This window comes from Pinus tabuliformis, chromosome 6 (genome assembly GCF_031772625.1).
Source record: "Pinus tabuliformis cultivar Carrire ecotype Pingquan chromosome 6, CPIR1, whole genome shotgun sequence".
Lineage (NCBI taxonomy): Eukaryota > Viridiplantae > Streptophyta > Pinopsida > Pinales > Pinaceae > Pinus > Pinus tabuliformis.
Window position 1 is genome coordinate 748,576,325 of NC_142292.1, and position 18,827 is coordinate 748,595,151.

An 18,827-nucleotide genomic window follows, 5' to 3' on the forward strand; every position below is an offset into this window, starting at 1 on the left:
GTTGGAGGCCCGTTTATTTCTCAGCTTTTCAAGGACTGGACAGCGGAAATACCTCAAATTGGTCTTTTAGCAGTTCTTACTGGAGTGCGTTATAATGGCCGCCGATTCTAGGAACCGCTCCATTGGCAATCAATTATTGGGTCTTGTCAAAAGGGTCCATTTCGCGCGTGAGAGTCGAGAAAATAATAAAATATGCCCCTCGAATTTCAAATTAATACAGTTTAAGCTCCTTACGTCACAGAGATTAAGCCTGGCTTAGGCCAGTAAACGAGGTTTTACGGTCACAAAGATTAAGCCTAGCTTAGGTCAAATTCCAATAAACGAGGCTTTAACGGTCAAATTCCCGCCTTACCCCCTCTCGCGCAGCTGCTCCTTCATATTCTCACACGTCTTCTCTATAAACTTCAGTATCAACCAGTTCCAGTCTCGCAGAGTCGAACTTCACTATCAATATTGCTGGACTCCGCAAATTGTTACTTTTCTCCCCTTGCAAATAACGAGTATTTTCTAAGGTACTCATTTCATTTTCATTCCCTGGTTTGCTTTTCTATCTAGTTTCTGTATACAAATTTTTGGTATACCTTTTTTTCTGTAAATTTTTGCTGTGCATGCCAGTTTGAGGATTCTCAGGTTATATCAGCATATGGTGTGTTGAGAATCGATCCTGAGCCAGTTGCAGAAAAGTCCCTCTTCTCTGTAGTTAATAGCTGGCCTTTCTCTGTGTCATGATTTGCAGGGCAGCAATGGGTCCAAAGAACAGTGCAAACGCTTACGAGGAAGTTCGCAAGCAACGCCTGGAAGAGAACAAGAAGCGAATGGAGGTCAGTAACCATAAGGCATTTGGGATTTTTCTATTGTTTTGTTTAGAGTGTTATGAACGAATTGGTGAATGCAGGAGCTGAACCTTGTAGCGCTCTCCAACGGTTTTTCCGAGGCGCGTAATTCGGCACACAAGACAACCCCTCAGGTTTGTTTTGAAGTTCAGCGGATGTTATGCTCTTCTTGGGTTTTTTGGGCATTTGAGGCATTTTGTTGTGATGTGCGTTTGTTACAGAGGAATGCTAAGCCGCGAACGCCAAAGGTGGAGAGAGGTCCTGTCTCAGTGCGCCGCTCCTCCCGCGTTGCCAACATTCCGGCCCCTGATTACCGCGAAGTAGCATTGTCTTCTTTTGCACAGCTTCATCCCCAACCCTATCTTTTGCACAATGGAGCTACCACAGTGGCGCTGAGGGGTTTTTACTTTGTGGAAGTCAGTGAGGACTCACAAGGATATTATTAACATTTATTATGTGGAAGTTACTTAGTACTTGTTCTTAGCTTCATCTGCAAAGATATCATTCATTGGCATAGTACACCTCCACATTAAGGTAAAACAAGCCACATGAGTTCCGCTTTAGGACAGCACAAACTCACTAATAGCACCTTCACGTTAGCTCAAAACAAGCCACATTAACATCTATTATGTGGAAGTCACTTAGGACCTTGTACTTGGCTTCATCTGCAAATTTATCATTCAGTCCATTTTAGCACAGCACAAACTCAGTATCGTTTTGTCAAAACAAGACACAGAGAACATATGAGCTTGCTTTTGAACTTAGGCCATCATCTTGGCAGGTTTTCTAGCTTGCCATTTGGCTACAGCCCCGCAGGCATGGTCTCAAGATGTGTTGCCTGTTGAAATGTAATGGGTTCTGTTCTGAATAGGTATTCTTTGTGTATGCAGTGTAGTTCCCTCTGTGTTGAAAGTAGTGGAAATTTTGGCATTGACGTAGACTTACGGGTTTGGGAACCCATCAAATGTTTAGTGTGCTAATGTTTGGTTTATTGGCGGCTTTGATAGAATATTAATCTATTTACCAGGTTTTGTTCTTCTATAGGTCAGGTGCAAGTCTGAGGTGATAAGTTGCAAGAAAGCAAGCAGCTAATAAGTTGCCTTATTTCATAGTTGGAATAATGTAGCGAGATTAGGTCCACGACTTTTTGTTGCAAACATTTTGCCAATCCCAATTGCTCTTCTGGGTAAAGCATGCCGGTAGGGTGTTTATTTTTTAAGTTTTAAAGCTTTTTATTGTGTCCAGTTTAAGCCATCATTCATGCTCTGCAGATCTCTTGAGCAATGGTGAGATCAAAAGAAATCGAGTTACCTTTGCACCCCGAGCTTATCTATGAATCAAAGTTCAGTTGGATTTTTTTTTTGGGACATTATTATGATGCAGAACTTAATCTCTCTTTTAAATTCATCTTAGTTTATCACTCGAAATTTGTTAGGTTTTTTAACCTGTTTTGAAACTTGGATGCAGAGGGACTTAAGTAGCCAGGAGCATGTGGGCAAACATGGTATGGGTTACCCAAGGCATGGATACCCTGGCTACTTCAGTACCCTAAAGCAGTAATGGGCGTGGGTCTCCCCCTGTATAGATGCATTGGCTACTCAAGTCGTCTTACTACGCAGTTCTTTGAGTTCACATTGTTACCTAAGGCATGGATGCCTTGGCTACTTCAGTACCCTAAAGCAGTGATGGGCGTGGGTCTCCCCTGCTACACAAGTCGTCTTACTACGCAGTTCTTTGATTTCACATTGTTTGTAAGTAACCGAGAGGGCATGTGTTTTTTCCTTCTGGGCGTGGTTTTCCCAGGGTATGGATGCCTTGGCCACTCGAGTCCTTTAACTATATAGGTTTTTGAGTTTACATCGTTTGGAAGTAGTAGAGAGAGCATGTGTTCGTTCTATCTTCTTGATGGCGAATTCTGCTGTTGATTGACATTTAAGGACATCATTGTGTTGGTTGGTTCCCTTGGAGAAGCCATCCAAGTTCATTGGCATTCCATTCCATTCCATGTTACATGTAACATTGTTTGTCATTGGTTTCTGGACAATCTTGTCCAATTTGAAATCTGCGTGATATGTAGCTTACGTAGGCACGAGACTCAATTGGATCGAACCGTAACAAAAGGTTTGACATTCGGACCAAGCGCAAAATTGATCTGGGGTAAGTAGGGTTAACCCCAGGTTCGTTTTAACTTTGTAGACTCGGGTTTGAACCGGTCAAATCTGTCTGGGCCTGACAAGTCACGAATCTCGATCAGATCGGGCTACCTTCGTTTAGAGCTGGTCCTGTTTGACCACGTCAATCCCTAGCTTTCCCCTGTAAAAAAACCAAAAGTTGTTGTTATAGCTATTTTGTTTTAAGTAAACGTCAGAGCTGTTTTTGCATAGTGAGACCTCCTTTGAAACGAGGCCAGGGCACGGTTACACCATCTTTTGCGACTAAGGGAGCATATGCATATTATAGATCTTCAGCAACCGCAGCTAAGGCACGTTTTATGTTTTGTTTAGCTAATTGATTGGAAATGAACCACAGCATAAATTTGTACGAAATTTAAACCTGATTTTCACCAGATAGATGTTTGGGTACGGATTTTTAGATATCCAGACCTCATTTCGCTAGTCTAGGTAGTTTCCAGTTGACAACACTACAATATTCAAAACTTATTTCCACAGTTGATCATTTTCGTCAGGTGAGGCAATACTTCAAACCATGATATTTTTTTTCATCAGCGAAGACAACACTTACAAAATTTCACAACTAATATCCAAAGATGATTTTCTCGTCGGCAAAAAAAGCTAGAGCACATTGTTGTAGCTGATTTTTTAATCTCCAGTACAGTGTTCAAAGTTAGGGCTCAAATCAATGTTATCAGATTCAGAATTGGCAATAAATTTACGAGGCAAAAGAGCTAAGAGTTTTAATTGGATTGAGAAAAAATTGGGAAAAAATCAGTGAATTCAATAAATAAAGATATACATATATATTGAATTAAAAATCATTTTTCATTGATAATCAATAAAGTCATGTTCAATTTTCAAACAATGCCTAATATCAATAGATGTCCAAAATATCATGAATGAATAAGTATCTCATATATGTTATTAGTCCAAAGTATTGAAAACTGTCTCCTAACCAGTGACTACATAGAACTAGAAGCATCTGCTTCTAAAAGTTTACAAAATACTGCATGCTAATCAATAAAAAAATAGGTCTTAAGACTCTTAAGAGTGAGAACTAGAAGCAACTCCTCCACTCCTTCGCTTGCTTGACTTGATTTTTACCAATTTTTTTTTTTCCAATTTTTACAAAATTTATTTATTTTATTATTATTATTATTTTTTCAGCAGAGCCTTGTTGATTTTGTCCCAATCGCGATTTTTGCAACACTAGATCTATCTCTTCAAGTTCGATTGGTGAATGATCCAAATTTGTCATTATCACGAGACATGAAAATGTGAATTGAAGTTTGAAATTTAAAGTGCAAATCAAATTATTAAACCTTCAAATTCAAATGCAATTATGCATGACTATGCCAAGCCTTTTGTTCCTCAAGGCTTAATGTTTCACCTATAATTTGCTTGTTGCGAAGTCGTAGATTGTAATTACAAGGTCATTTAAGTGCTTTTGTGACATTTGGTTGCGCTTCTTAGAATGTATTTTTTCAAACGTGCTCTAGTTGTGTTGATTACCCGAAGCATTGCATGATTGGTTTAAGATTCAAATGGTGAATCTCTTCAAATTTGGTGTATCACTACCAAAGTTTTTGCCACCAACGACAAGAAGTTGCAAGAGTTTGTGAGTAGTAAATACTAATTACAGATCAAAGATGATAAATAGTAAACATATAAAGACGACAAAATTAAAAAAAAAACATTTAACATATAGAATAAAGTTTAAACAAATTAATTGAATTGATGAAGCCTTCAAGCCTCAAAGGGTACTTCGTAACATCTTAGTCCTTTCTAGTATCGGTATAGGCAAATAATTTGGCTAGCACCCTATAATCCTGTGGTTGGGTAGGGACACGACTTTCAACTTCTTGATTAGGGAAGATACGTCTTTTGCCAACCTCCCTATCCTCATTAAATTTTCTGTTATTGAAAATGTATTGTGGATTTAAGAAGTACTCTGCCAAATGTAAAGGGGAATGCAATTGCCTATCCCAATGTGCATCAATAATGTCTCAAAGAGGCATATATTTGGCTTCCTCATTCCCATATCTTCTTTTGATGGCCTCTTTTGCGAGATCCATTGCCCCATAAATGTAACCCATAATGAGTTTTTCACCATCATTCATCTTGAAAGTTCAAGCTTTCAAATTCAATGAAATATGAAATTTTGAAAATGAAATGGAACTTGAAATGTAATTTTAAAAATGAAAAAGTTGAAAAACTTGAAGTACTTGAGAACTTTGATAAGAGACTTGTCATAACAATAATCTCTTTAGCATCTTTCCAGAAATCGTCATTAAACACAAGTGCAACAATTTCAATGTCTTCAAGGGCATTGGAATGCTTATATGCCAACCACTCAGGTCCCAAGAACATCCTCTTTAGATTTATCTTTTGCTCAACTACAAATTGGAAAGATATGAAATTTATTGCAAATCTCGTCATTGTAGGTCGAACAATTTCTTTTCCTTTAGTGTATTTTCTCATGGTGTTTAGGACAATAGTGTGATTGTACAGGTATTTGGTTATGGATTTTGCCTTCTCCACAACCTCATGTGTATCAAGGAAGTTTACCAATGTCCTCAAGCATTAATTCTATGCAATGGGGGCAGTACAAGAGGTCTAAAAAATAGTGGGGTGCCTAATCTAAAAAAGTCTACTAGCAGCCATATAATAGCTGCATTGTTGGTGACAATTTGTACAACATGTTTTTCTCCCACTTCTTGAACAACTTCCTGCATAATCTCACAAATAAGTTGGGCAGTTTTAACCTTGTTTGAGGCATCCATTGATTTGAGAAACATTGTGCTTGTTAGACAAGATATAAAGAAATTTATGAAAGTTCTATTCTTCTGATCTGTCCATCCGTCACTCATGATGGTGCACCTTGTTTCTCCCCATGATGAATGTAACTTAGATAGCATAAGCATGACATCTTCAACACTCCTAGGGCTCTTTGATGAAGTGGCTTTAAACCCTGGACCTACAATAACAACTTGTCAATAAGGACTTTTGGCCAATGTTCCACCAAGTCTCCGAGACGGGGAGATGCGGGTGCGGGGAGACGCACAAAGGGGACGTGTGGGAGAACCCTGAAATTTTAGGGAAATTTAGGGGAGACGGGGAGATGTCGAGGTATATATAATATAATTTTTAATTATATATATTATAAATTTATATATATGTATATAATTTTGAAATTTTCATGTTCATATTCATTGTTCAATAATGCTAATTCATCAAGATTCAATACAATAAGATTCAATAATAAAATTCAATATGAAATTCAAATATTCAAATACAATGTACATTGATCCATATCAATTATCATTCATCAATCATCATTCTATAATTTACACCATTCTATAATTTACATTGAAAACCAAAATGATAACTGAAACTAACATATATTCCAAACAGTTGTTTCTATATGATTAAATCAAAAAGTTATAAATAAATTAACTTCTAATATATCTGACCAACCTCTGCTATTTCGCTTTGGTTTTCACTAAAAGAATGACGATAGATGAACCACATACCTGTAATCTTACAATGTTCTTAATTTGTTCACGGTCTAGAGGTTGGAAAACAATATACTCATCAATGCGATTCATGAACTCAGGGCGGAATGTCGTTTGAGCCACTTCCATAACCCTGTTCTTCATTCTCTCATACAGTTCCTCTTTTGAGCTAGGTTCATCATCAAGCCTACTTAGAATGTACTGAGAACCAATGTTTGAAGTCATAATAATGACAGTGTTGGTGAAGCTTACAGTTCGACCCTGAGAATCAGTGACCCAATATTGAAGGCATTTGTATGTGCCTTCTCAATTTCATCAAACAGAATAACTGCATAAGGCCTTCTACGTATAGACTCAGTCAACTGTCCCCCTTCTTCATAACCCACATACCCTGGTGGTGCTCCAATCAGCCTTGAAACTGCATGCTTCTCCATGTATTCACTCATGTCAATCCTCACTAGAGCTTCATCAGTATTAAATAAATAGGATGCAAGAGCCTTAGCTAATTCTGTTTTGCCAACACTTGCTGGGCAACGACTGCTAAGTGCTAACAGCAAGCCGCTGCGTGGAGAAGAGTGAGGATGCGCTGAAGCTCTCGTGGGCGCAATGAAAGCAGATGGAAGGAAAAAATGCGTTGAGGTAAGAGCATAATGAATGGCGGCAGAATGAAAACTTGAAAAGTGGAGTTAACCCTAACTTGTTCATGTAATTTTTTATTTGTAATTGTTAATTTAGTTTATTTTTATTTTTTATGTTTTTTTAATAAATTAATTTTCATTTTTTTTTTTGGTTTATAAAGGGTAATTAGACAAAAATTAAGGGGGGACGCCCAGAAGTACCCCTTTTGGGGAGTCGAGTCTCCCACATTGGGGAAACGCACCCCCTTGCGTCTCCCCAAAAGGGGGACGTGGGGAAAGGCACCCCCCGAGAGTCTCCCCGTCCCGGGTGCGTGGGGTGCGCGCACTCCACCCTGGGAGACGCGTCCCCGTGGAACACTGCTTTTTGGCATAGTGGAAATGTATGTTAGAATAGTACCAAAAGTTAGCAATGATCTTCCTTGCTTGACTATGGAATTTTTTTTTTCCAACTAGTGGCATCCAAGGTAGGTTGGGAATTGGGTTTTGCGTAAGGAGTGAAAAAAGTTCTAATGTTTCCACCTCTAGTGATGAATGCAGGAGGATTCATTTGGCTTTGAGTTTGACTTGGACTTTGAGGCATGTGTGGGAAACTGGACTTGACATTGAAGATTCAATAGAGGGAGATGACAAGGGGCTATTGGAAGAAGAATGGCTAGCTCCAAGAGTTCCTATTTCTACATTTTGCTTTGCTTTCTTATTTTTATGCTAACTCAATATTCAAGCGCCAAGATTGCTTGGTGTTTGACATCTTGGTCAACCTTGTTGCAGAGACCTATATTATGGCCCAAGATTTGTAAATCGCTGAAATCATGAAGTCGTGAGTCAAACTCATGTTGACCACTAGTTGAACTCATTGTCAAACATGAGTTGGACTTCATAGTCAACAAAAATTTGACTCGCGAAGACTCAGATATGCTTGTTTGACTGCTGATTTGAGTCGGAATCGTGAGTGATCGACGACTCCGGTTTCACTGGCTCAGATCACAACTTGCATTTAGAATTGAGATTTTCAGCTCATTTCATAACTAGCTTTTATCCGTTTCTCACATTTGGGGGACTTATAGACCTGTCCCTAGATTGATAGGGACTTTATCAGGGACTCGAGGACTTGTTGGCCATTCCCAAGGTGATTTAGGCAAAATTCAACAATGTTCTGGACAAATTTCAGTGATTTTTTACGTAGATTTTGGGGATTTTTTTTGGCTTATATCTTTTTTTGACAATCATATAAATTGTTGATCAGAGAATATCATTTTTCTCAAACATTATTTTTGTAGTACAACAAATATAATTTTGTTGTACAAGTTGAAATTCAAAACATGAGTTTTGTGTAATGAGTTTCAATTTGCGTTTTTTTTTTTGTATTTTAAACAACAACATTGCAATAAGCAAGGCCTCCATGTTTTTTTCTTTAACTAGAACAATATAATTAGACCATAATTTATATTGACAAAAAAGTTGCATTTGGGGTGCATGGTCATCGATAACATTAAGATAATGCATGACTATTGGTCGGATACAAAAAGAAGACTATCAAAAGTATAGTTGCATACTGGCTATATCTATTGCCTATATTGGAGCACGTGAAAGTATAAACTTTCCAAAAGACTCTCAAAATCTAAACTTTAAATCCCATATAACTTATTTTTTATCACATCTTAGCCTAAACCTAATTTTTTAGAACAAGGACATGGGGTTGAGGAGAATTTACTAAAGTGTTGTTTGAAGAGTGTGCTGAGCTTTTCGTTATACAATACTTGTTTGGAGATACTCCACTTTTTGTTGAATGGCACTAATTTTATCATCCAATTTCCATTTTAGTTGTCAAACTAGAGACCATCTATCTTTTGGTAGATTTTGCGTCCAAGCTTGTTGGGAATCATCCATAACTGCAAAGATGTTGGAGGATTCTAATGCAACTTCTTTAGAGCTCAAAATAAAGAGATTGCCAATATTAACCAAAAACAACAAGTGCACATTATATGTCAAGAACTTTGTTGGCTGAATGAACACCTCAATATTGAACATAGTAGTGGTGCAATTATCCAATTGCACAACTGCCTACCCCAATATTCAATATCATAACTATTATGAATAACAGGCACAACCTGACAAATAGTATGAATAAAAAGCGTGGTAAAGATGCCACTGAAACCAAGACACCAAATGAGGCCTGGCTCAAAATAACATCAAATTCGTTGTATCCTATCAACCCAACTCAATATGACATCCAAATGCCCACAACACACATATCCATACCACCCAACCTATAACCACAAACAAAGAAGTGCATAGACTATAAACGAGACTTTCCTATCAACCCAACTCAATATGACATCCAAATGCCCACAACACACATATCCATACCACCCAACCTATAACCACAAACAAAGAAGTGCATAGACTATAAACGAGACTTACTCTGATGCATAACTTGAAAACCAATTCATTATAGTCGAAATGTTATAAATTTGAGCCAGACCAATTCATTCAATTGCCAAAGTGCCATATCGTAAAATCTCAATTAAATCAAAATGAGAGCATACAAAGTAGTGCTAAGTGATTCAAACCCGGAACGCTGCCGCCAACATTGCATTTCAAACCTCCTTGCAACGTCCAAGAGATGTTAAACTAGGTCCAACAATATAGAGCCAGACCAAAGATAACTTGGTATGGCTTAGTATATGAGGAAAATGCCACATCTCGCTCGTGATCATTATATGAAATGCCATCAACCTCCCATGTTGAGCCAATTCAAGTGCCAAGTTGAAGTATGAATTGGAGGCTTCTCAAACAAAGTTGTTTTCTATTATCTAATCGACACTCTTTTGCCACACATTGTTGGTTAAGTTTGTCTTGAAGAATAACTATCATACATAACCCAAACAAAGCAAGCATTTCTAAAATCCACTTTTCGTCATCCTGCCAATTGATTGTAATAATTGCTTCGATTTGAACCGCTTGGGCACAATATAGATCCTCCAAGTACCAATTTGAGGAATTGAGGGAAAGGATTAAGGATTGTATTGTCTCTGTCCTTGACCCAACTTCGAAATTAACTAATTCTTTTGATTCATGTCAATCCCAACAACTCATTGATTGGCACGAGTGTTGCCACCATACCACCTTTGCTTTCATAATGTCACCTAGTTTGCAGTGATACCATAGGGATGAAAAAGGAGTGATGTAAATCACCTCTCAATTGGTCCTTGAACCGGACCACGCCCATGCATGAACGAGGGCCTCCATAGTTGCCATGTTTCCCTGATCTGATTGGGGAATGGGCCTTTATTGATCCTTTGCCCAATTTATTGGAGGGGGCACATGATAACATGCCCATTAATATTTAATTTTCCAATTTCCAATTGAACCCTTTGATTGGCCATTACATCCACTTCTTGATTGTTGATTTTGAATACATGATAGGATTTTGTAGAGGGGAAGAACGAAATAATGCCTTTAACATTCTTAATGACTTTCTTCAATCCAGTGGGACAAGATAATGAATAATAAGCTTTGAATCACTTGCCACTGAAGGAAGATATATGTCACTCTTTTGTTATGGTTAAACTTTGCAATAAGGCATATGCTTTCACTAAATTATGGTTAAATTATTGGAGAGTGCTCCCTTACTCCAAGCATAGGTCAATTCTACATTCCTTCTAGGGAAAAATATTGTCTCCCTCGCTCTTGTCACCCCTGACACAAGACCTCCAATTAAGGAAACAAGGTCTTTGTGGTTATTTTTCTTGCTCTTTAATGTTTTTTGGGTCATCTGTACATGGGTTTCCAGTAGTCACTGAAAGTCTAGTGCTTCCACCATCTCAACCTCAAACATTGGGAAAATAATTAGATAATAATGACTTGGATTGGGTACTAATTGTTTGAATAAATGTAGAAAATTAATGATTTGCACTGCAACCCCAGTTTACAATTTTGCAAGTGTTTATTTAACCCAACCCACATGTTTTGTCATGGTGATATAATTTTCAATATGCATTCATTGTAAACATTTAATGAGTGCTTCTACTATTTTTCACATTTCCTATCAGTTGTAATTAAATCAAAATTTATGCAAGCATTTCAAGCATGAGAGACACTTATTTTTGGTTAAGGTGACCCTAGAAAAACCCCACAGCCTTTTGGGGAAAATTGGTTTTCAAAGGAGGATTTTATTGCTTGAGAAATTAGTCTAAGTACATAAAAATTAATCACAACACTTATCTCCCTTTTGCCGAAGCTTTAAATGTAAATTTGGAAAAATTGTGCCCACTGATATTTTTCAGATTTTCACAATTTCAAGTGCCTAGATTTTTGTGCTTAGAAATCAACTTCAAAATCTATGCCAAATTAGCCTTGAATTTTGTGCCAAGTTAGCCTTGAATTTTGTGTTGTTGATGCCTTGAATTTTGTGCATGAAACAACTTGTAGTGCCTCGAAATCCACACTGGTTTGAGCCTCGATTTTTGTGTTGCCACTTATCAGCTTCCTCAAAACTTGTTCTTAGAATTTTGGGCCAAACAATAGTTGTATGCCCTCGGATTTTGTGCCCAGAAATCCCAGAATTCGCGTTGCTGTTTTCTTTAGAAATTTTGCATCTTTTTTGCTTCGAAATCGTGCCCTTGCCTTGAATTTTGTGTTGGTATATGGTTGCCTTGTTCCTTGATCTCTATGCTAGTGTAGCTTCCTCCTTTGCCTAGGAATTCAAGCTCTCCTCTTCAAGTTGAAAACTCCTTGAATTTCTCTTCTCTTCTTTTCCTCTCTTTCTCTAAAGCGTGAAGTGAAGAATGAACCTCCTTTTTTTCCTTTTGTCTTTTGGAAAAGATTGAATCTCAAGATGTCTGGCTGAGATCACTTTTCCCAAATGAACCTTCTCATACATTAGCCTTATTACTTAAAAGCTTCCTAGTACCTTTTTCAAGTTGTATACTTTTTTTTTTTTGTTTTCTCATAAAGCGATTTTCTCAACTCACTTAAATATTAGAAAAAGTGAAAGAGCACTTTACACATAAATTCACTTTATAAAGTGCAAGTGATTTTAATATTAGAAAAAGACACTTAGTACTTTACACATAAAGTCACTTTATAAAGTGCAAGAGATTTTAATATAGAAAAGTACATGGTACACCATTTTTAAGTATTTCTATCATCCGTTTAATATAACTCATAAATGTCACGAAGTATAAAAGTCATTAATGTATCTAGTAGACCAAATTCCCATTCAATCACTTTCTTAATCTGATCCATGATTTTTTTGTTTTACAAAACTAAAATGTTTTATAGTAATTTCCAACATAATTGTAAAATTTTATAGAACCCATTGAAAAGTTAATACTTTTTATGTTTTAACATAATTATAATAACAAGAAATATGAAGAAGAATTATTGCTATAAAATCGATTCTCTATTTCATAGACCATTCATATATCATATATTTTATTGCAAATTGAAAATAATTATACTTAAATTTCCTAAATTTAAATTTCCAACCACCAATAATAAAATGTTACTCAACCCTTTTTTGAATTACTCAATTTTTGTCAGAATTGGTAAACATAAAGGCTATTGTAATTATATTTAAAACCAAAATACCTATTGTAAATATTGTTACAAACTGGATGCAATTGTAATTGTTTATCGTGAATTCTAAATTTTTAATATTCTCCTGTTATATATAAATATTATTATGTCCCTCACCCACCATCTCCTAAAAATTTCTAACCATCCCACGGCTGATGACGTGTTTGAACTTAGTTTTACAATTTTTGGACATTCAAATATATGGTAGTTACTTTATCGAAAATACAAAATATTTTTTATATCATTCTATTTGCCTACTCATTGGTCAATTTTGAACATTCGAAGAAAACGGGATTTGATGACATTGTTTGATCGCAATGATCTCAATGCATTTTGTGAATTTTCTTAATACTTGGTTTAAAGGAGTTCATGATCTATAATAGTATTTGTCTCAAAAATATATTTTTACTATGAATACATGCATATAAATTACATGCATCAATATCATTTTTATACTATATAATCACTGAGTTGTTTTATAATGGAGTTGTTTATAATGGAGTGGTCAAATTTTGATTTGTGATATTTAAATTGGTGTTTTGACTACTTATATAGATTCAACACTCTCAAAAACCTTTGGAGCACGTTGATTGTGAATCCCTACCGGATTCTAGACAAATTAGATTGGAAAATAAACTAATTTTTTTCTTCTAAAAATCTCACTTATAAATAACTCATATAGTAAAAGGTGGTATTTTTGTTTTTGTCAACTTTCCTTAAGAAGGGTTATGTTCTTTTCTGTATTAATAGTGTAATATGAGAAAGGCAAGTGTGTGCAAACACTATTTTAGATTTCGTGGAAATCAACTGTTTAATTGCGCTGGGATGTTTAACTCGTGGCACTTTGCAGGCCCTATGAAAGGCCTTGACGCTTTGAGATCTGTTATAACCATTATTTTTAAAAACCTTAAGAAGATGAGATTTCCCCTGTTCAAGGTGGTTTTCATTAGAGATTCTTAGAGCACGGGTAGCAAGAATGCCGAGAACACTGAATTTCTGAGTCGGAAAATGATGAGAACTAGCATAGAGATATTGTTTCGTGTGAGTTTTCTTTTGAAAAATTTGGTGACAAAAGGAACCATCATCCATCCTAGAAAGAAGAATGTCTAGGAAGGGAAGGCATCCATTCACCTCAACTTCCATCATGAACTTGATGGAGTCTGATTGAGAATTAAGGTGGTTAAGAAACAAATCCAACTTCTCACGACCATGAGGCCAGATGACACAAGTATCATCAACAAACCTCTTCCACTTTTTAGGGCGAAATTGAGTTGTGGCTAAGGCCTTGGTCTCAAAATCTTCCATAAACAAGTTAACGACAATAGGGGAAAGAGGGGAACCCATCACAACACCACATGTTTGCTCATAGAACTCAGCTTGGAAACAAAAGAAAGTCGAGGTGAGGCAGAGGCCAACTAATTTGGCAGTGTCTTTGTCAGTGATGCGATTTATGATATCAACAACGTCAAAACTAACCATCAAATCTCTAGGTTCCAACCTGATATCTTTCCATTCTTGAACAAAGGAGGCAGAGTCCTTAACAAAAGAGGTTTAAGCTTTTGAGCTAAGAACTTAGCAAGAAGATAAGTAGGCCCACTTATTGTGTTAACAGTAGGCCTTAAGGGACCCCCAGATTTATGAATCTTCGGAAGGCCATAAATTCTAGGGGTAGGGGATTGCTCTCGATGAGCTTTTGGGAAAGAGGATTGAGAGACAGATTCAATTTAATAGCGATTGCTGCTTCCTTAAAAACAAACATAATGGGATTCTTCTTAAGCTTGATGTAACTGCCACTATCAGAAAGATGGTTAATCATTTTGTAGAAATAGTCCAACTTATCAAGAATGACGATGACTCCACCTTTGTCAGCTCTAAGGACGACAATGCCAGGGTTGTCCCTTAGGGACTTAAGGACAAGAAACTCTACTTTGCTCAGGTTTTTCTTGGTAGGCTTAGCCTTTCTAAGAACAATAGCACAATCTTGACTAATAATTTCCTTGACATTATCTGGAAGGTCCTTAATACTCGTTGTTACAAATAATGTCATCAATAAACCCTTTGTTAAGGAGACTAAAGACAGAGGGATCAAAATTTTTGCAGGAGAGATTAATAACATTCTTAAAACACTGCATGTTTGCTCATAGAACTCACCTTGGAAATTGAAGAAAGTCGAGGTGAGGCAGAGCCCAACTAATTTGGCAGTGTCTTTGTCAGTGATGCGATTTATGATATCAACAACATCAAAACTAACCATCAAATCTCCAGGTTCCAACTTGATATCTTTCCATTCTTGAACAAAGGAGGCAGAGTCCTCACCAAAAGAATCATTGCGACCTACAAGAGGTTTAAGCTTTTGAGCTAAGAACTTAGCAAGAAGATAAGTCGGCCCACCTATTGTGTTAATAAGGGACCCCCAGATTTGTGAATCTTCAGAAGGCCATAAATTCTAGGGGTAGGGTATTGCTCTCAATGAGCTTTCAGGAAAGAGGATTAAGAGATATATTCGATTTAATAGCGATTGCTACTTCCTTAGAAATGAACATAACATGATTCTTCTTAAGCTTGATGTAACTGCCACTATCAGAAAGATGGTCAATCATTTTGTAGAAATAGTTAGACTTATCAAGAATGACGACGACTCCAGCTTTGTTAGCTCTAAGGATGACAATGCTATCTCTTAGGGACTTAAGGGCAAGAAACTGTACTTTGCTTAGGTTTTTTTTGGGAGGCTTAGCTTGCCTAATAGTTTCTTTGACATTATCTGGAAGGTCCTTAATACCATACTCGCTGTTACAAATAATGTCATCGATAGGAATCTTATTTGGGGCAATGGAAAAATTAAGTGCTTTGTTAAGGAAACTAAAGACAGAGGGATCAAAATTTTTGCTGGAGAAATTAATAACATTCTTAAAACTCAACAGGGAATTATTATTATTATTATTATTAAGCGAAGAGGAGGTAATTATGTTATTATTATTACTATGGGAAGAGGAGGAAGTCATGTTATTACTATTACTAATAATACTCTTATTATTATATTTAATCATGTTAATGGAATTTTTATTATAATTATAATTATTTTTATTATTAATATTATTTTTAACATAGTTATAATGTCTATTTATGGGCAATGATGCATCCATGCTATTTATTCCTAAAGATCGATTGATTTGTTCACCTTATCCTGAGGATGAACCACATTAGTTAGTTCGAAACGTCAACCAAATCCTATAATGTGATTGATCCGAAAGACTTTTATTTATATTTTGCGTCGTACTAATCAAATTCTAAAATAATGAATGACTAATTTAAATCAATGTCTATAATATTTTAATATTTCTATTTCATTGAATCATTTATGACATATGAATCAATGCATTTCATTATTAAATTTGTATATAAACGCTCCAATATCCTTGTTCCTGTGTCCTCTGTCTTACTAACTTGGTGGAACATTAGATTCAAAGACACATCTGGGGTGGAACTGGAAGAAACAATATGAATATTAATGTGGGTGGTTTGTTTTTGCCGTGCTAGAGTATCACTTCAAATCATCCATGAATATGTATTGTTGTTGAATTGTCAATCTAAGCATGTGAGCGAGAAATAGGAGTTAAAAGCCTTCGACAGACACTTACTCAACATTCACTCTTGTCAGTGATGGAAATTATTATTGGTGGTAATAAACACTCCAATGTCCCCACCCCTAATAATTTCGTCAAAATTGGGGCGTGCTCACACATGTGCTCTTGTGCTTCTCCTCGTTCCTTTGTGCTCTTGTGGAACATTTGATTTAAAGCTAAGTTGTTGGATTCGACACAGGGAGGAGGGTCAAGATTCACGAATTTGACCTGGAAATGTCTAAAACACTGCTAGCTCGTGGATCCGAAATTTTAGGAAACAAACCTTGAGCTGAGGAGACGGATCTCAAGTCAGGTCACTCGATCCGAGGATTTCAAGTGAAAAAAAAGAAGAAAAAAACAAACAAAATAAACCGGAATTTTTCTTTAGATTTTTGACTTTGTTAAAGTGTGGCCCCGGTTCTTGGACTATATTCACTTTGTTGACAACCTTGATTAATGCCCAGGCAAGGAAGGAACTGTGCTTGGATTATTCACCCTCGACCCCCTTGCTTCCCACAACGACAGAGCAAGTTGCGAGGAACCCACAAGTTTGGCGCTAGTCGGGTGGGCACAAAGGTTGAAAGGAACACACAATAACTTGAAAGTTCCTCAAGTTTGTCATCGATAGGGTGGGCACAAAGGTTGAAAGGAACATGCATAGACTTGAAAGGAGCACGGGCACAAGGTTGTCGCTGGTTGGGTGGGCACAAAGCAATGCGTAGACAAGAGCACAACTCATAGGTAAAATTAGTTTTTAATTTTTATGTATTTTGTGTCTAAAAAAATACATATCACATGTTGTATTGTGTATTTTAAAATTTAATAGATGTAAGTAGAGTTGCCATTGCGCTGACTAGCACCACTAGCGTTTTTGTGGACTAAGACCTTAGTTGATTCTTGGCAAAAACTTAGGTAGGGTGGACCCACAGGCAGTAGCTCCAAATCTAACAATATTATTTGGAGGCAGAGTCCTTAACAAAAGAATCATTGCGACTTACAAGAGGTTTAAGCTTTTGAGCTAAGAAGTTAGCAAGAAGATAAGTCGGCCCACCTATTGTGTTAATAAGGGACCCCTAGATTTATGAATCTTCAGAAGGCCATAAATTCTAGGGGTAGGGGATTGCTCTCAATGAGCTTTTAGGAAAGAGGATTGAGAGACATATTCGATTTAATAGCGATTGCTGCTTCCTTAGAAATGAACATAACATGATTCTTCTTAAGCTTGATGTAACTGCCATTATTAGAAAGATGGTCAATCATTTTGTAGAAATAGTTGGACTTATCAAGAATGACGACGACTCCAGCTTTGTCAGCTCTAAGGATGACAATGCTATCTCTTAGGGACTTAAGGGCAGGAAACTCTACTTTGCTCAGGTTTTTCTTGGGAGGCTTAGCTTGCCTAATAGTTTCTTTGACATTATTTGGAAGGTCCTTAATACCATACTCGATGTTACAAATAATGTCATCGATAGGAATCTTATTTGGGGCAATGGAAAAATTAAGTGCTTTGTTAAGGAAACTAAAGACGGAGGGATCAAAATTTTTGCTGGAAAGATTAATAACATTCTTAAAACTCAACAGGGAATTATTATTATTATTATTAAGCGAAGAGGAGGTAATTATGTTATTATTATTACTATGGGAAGAGGAGGAAGTCATGTTATTTCTAATAATACTCTTATTATTATATTTAATCATGTTACTGGAATTTTTATTATAATTATAACTATTTTTATTATTAATATTATTCTTAACATAGTTATAATGTCTATTTATGGGCAATGATGCATCCATGTTATTTATTCCTAAAGATCGATTGATTTGTTCACCTTATCCTGAGAATGAACCACATTAGTTGGTTCGAAACTTCAACCAAATCCTATAATGTGATTAAATCGAAAGACTTTTATTTATATTTTGCGTCGTACTAATCAAATTCTAGAATAATGAATGACTAATTTAAATCAATGTCTACAATATTTTAATATTTCTCTGTCATTGAATCATTTATGACATATGAATCAATGCATTTCATTATTAAATTTGTATATAATGTCTACAATATTTTAATATTTCTCTTTCATTGAATCATTTATGACATATGAATCAATGCATTTCATTATTAAATTTGTATATAAACACTCCAATGTCCTTGTTCCCGTGTCCTCTGTGTTACTAACTTGGTGGAACATTGGATTCAAAGACACATTTGGGGTGGAACTGGAAGAAACAATATGAATATTAATGTGGGTGGTTTGTTTTTGCCGTGCTAGAGTATCACTTCAAATCATCCATGAATATGTATTGTTGTTGAATTGTCAATCTAAGCATGTGAGCGAGAAATAGGAGTTAAAAGCCTTCGGCAGCTTACTCAACATTCACTTTTGTCAGTGATCGAAATTATTATTGGTGGTAATAAACACTCCAATGCCCCCACCCCCAAGAATTTCGCCCAAATTGGGGG

The 18,827-nt window shown here is 36.3% G+C and overlaps 1 protein-coding gene across 1 annotated transcript in view; it reads left to right on the forward strand.

Moving 5' to 3' along the window:
- The first annotated feature begins 322 nt into the window (after positions 1–322).
- The window catches only part of LOC149260903 (B3 domain-containing protein Os06g0194400-like), a 28,601-nt gene continuing 10,096 nt past the window's right edge, over positions 323–18,827 (forward strand). The window contains exons 1-4 of the mRNA XM_089421343.1: positions 323–512; positions 737–821; positions 896–967; positions 1,055–1,153. Coding sequence (XP_089277469.1) covers positions 744–821; positions 896–967; positions 1,055–1,153 — 249 coding nt within the window. The 5' untranslated portion in view covers positions 323–512; positions 737–743. The remainder of the gene's footprint in view (positions 513–736; positions 822–895; positions 968–1,054; positions 1,154–18,827) is intronic.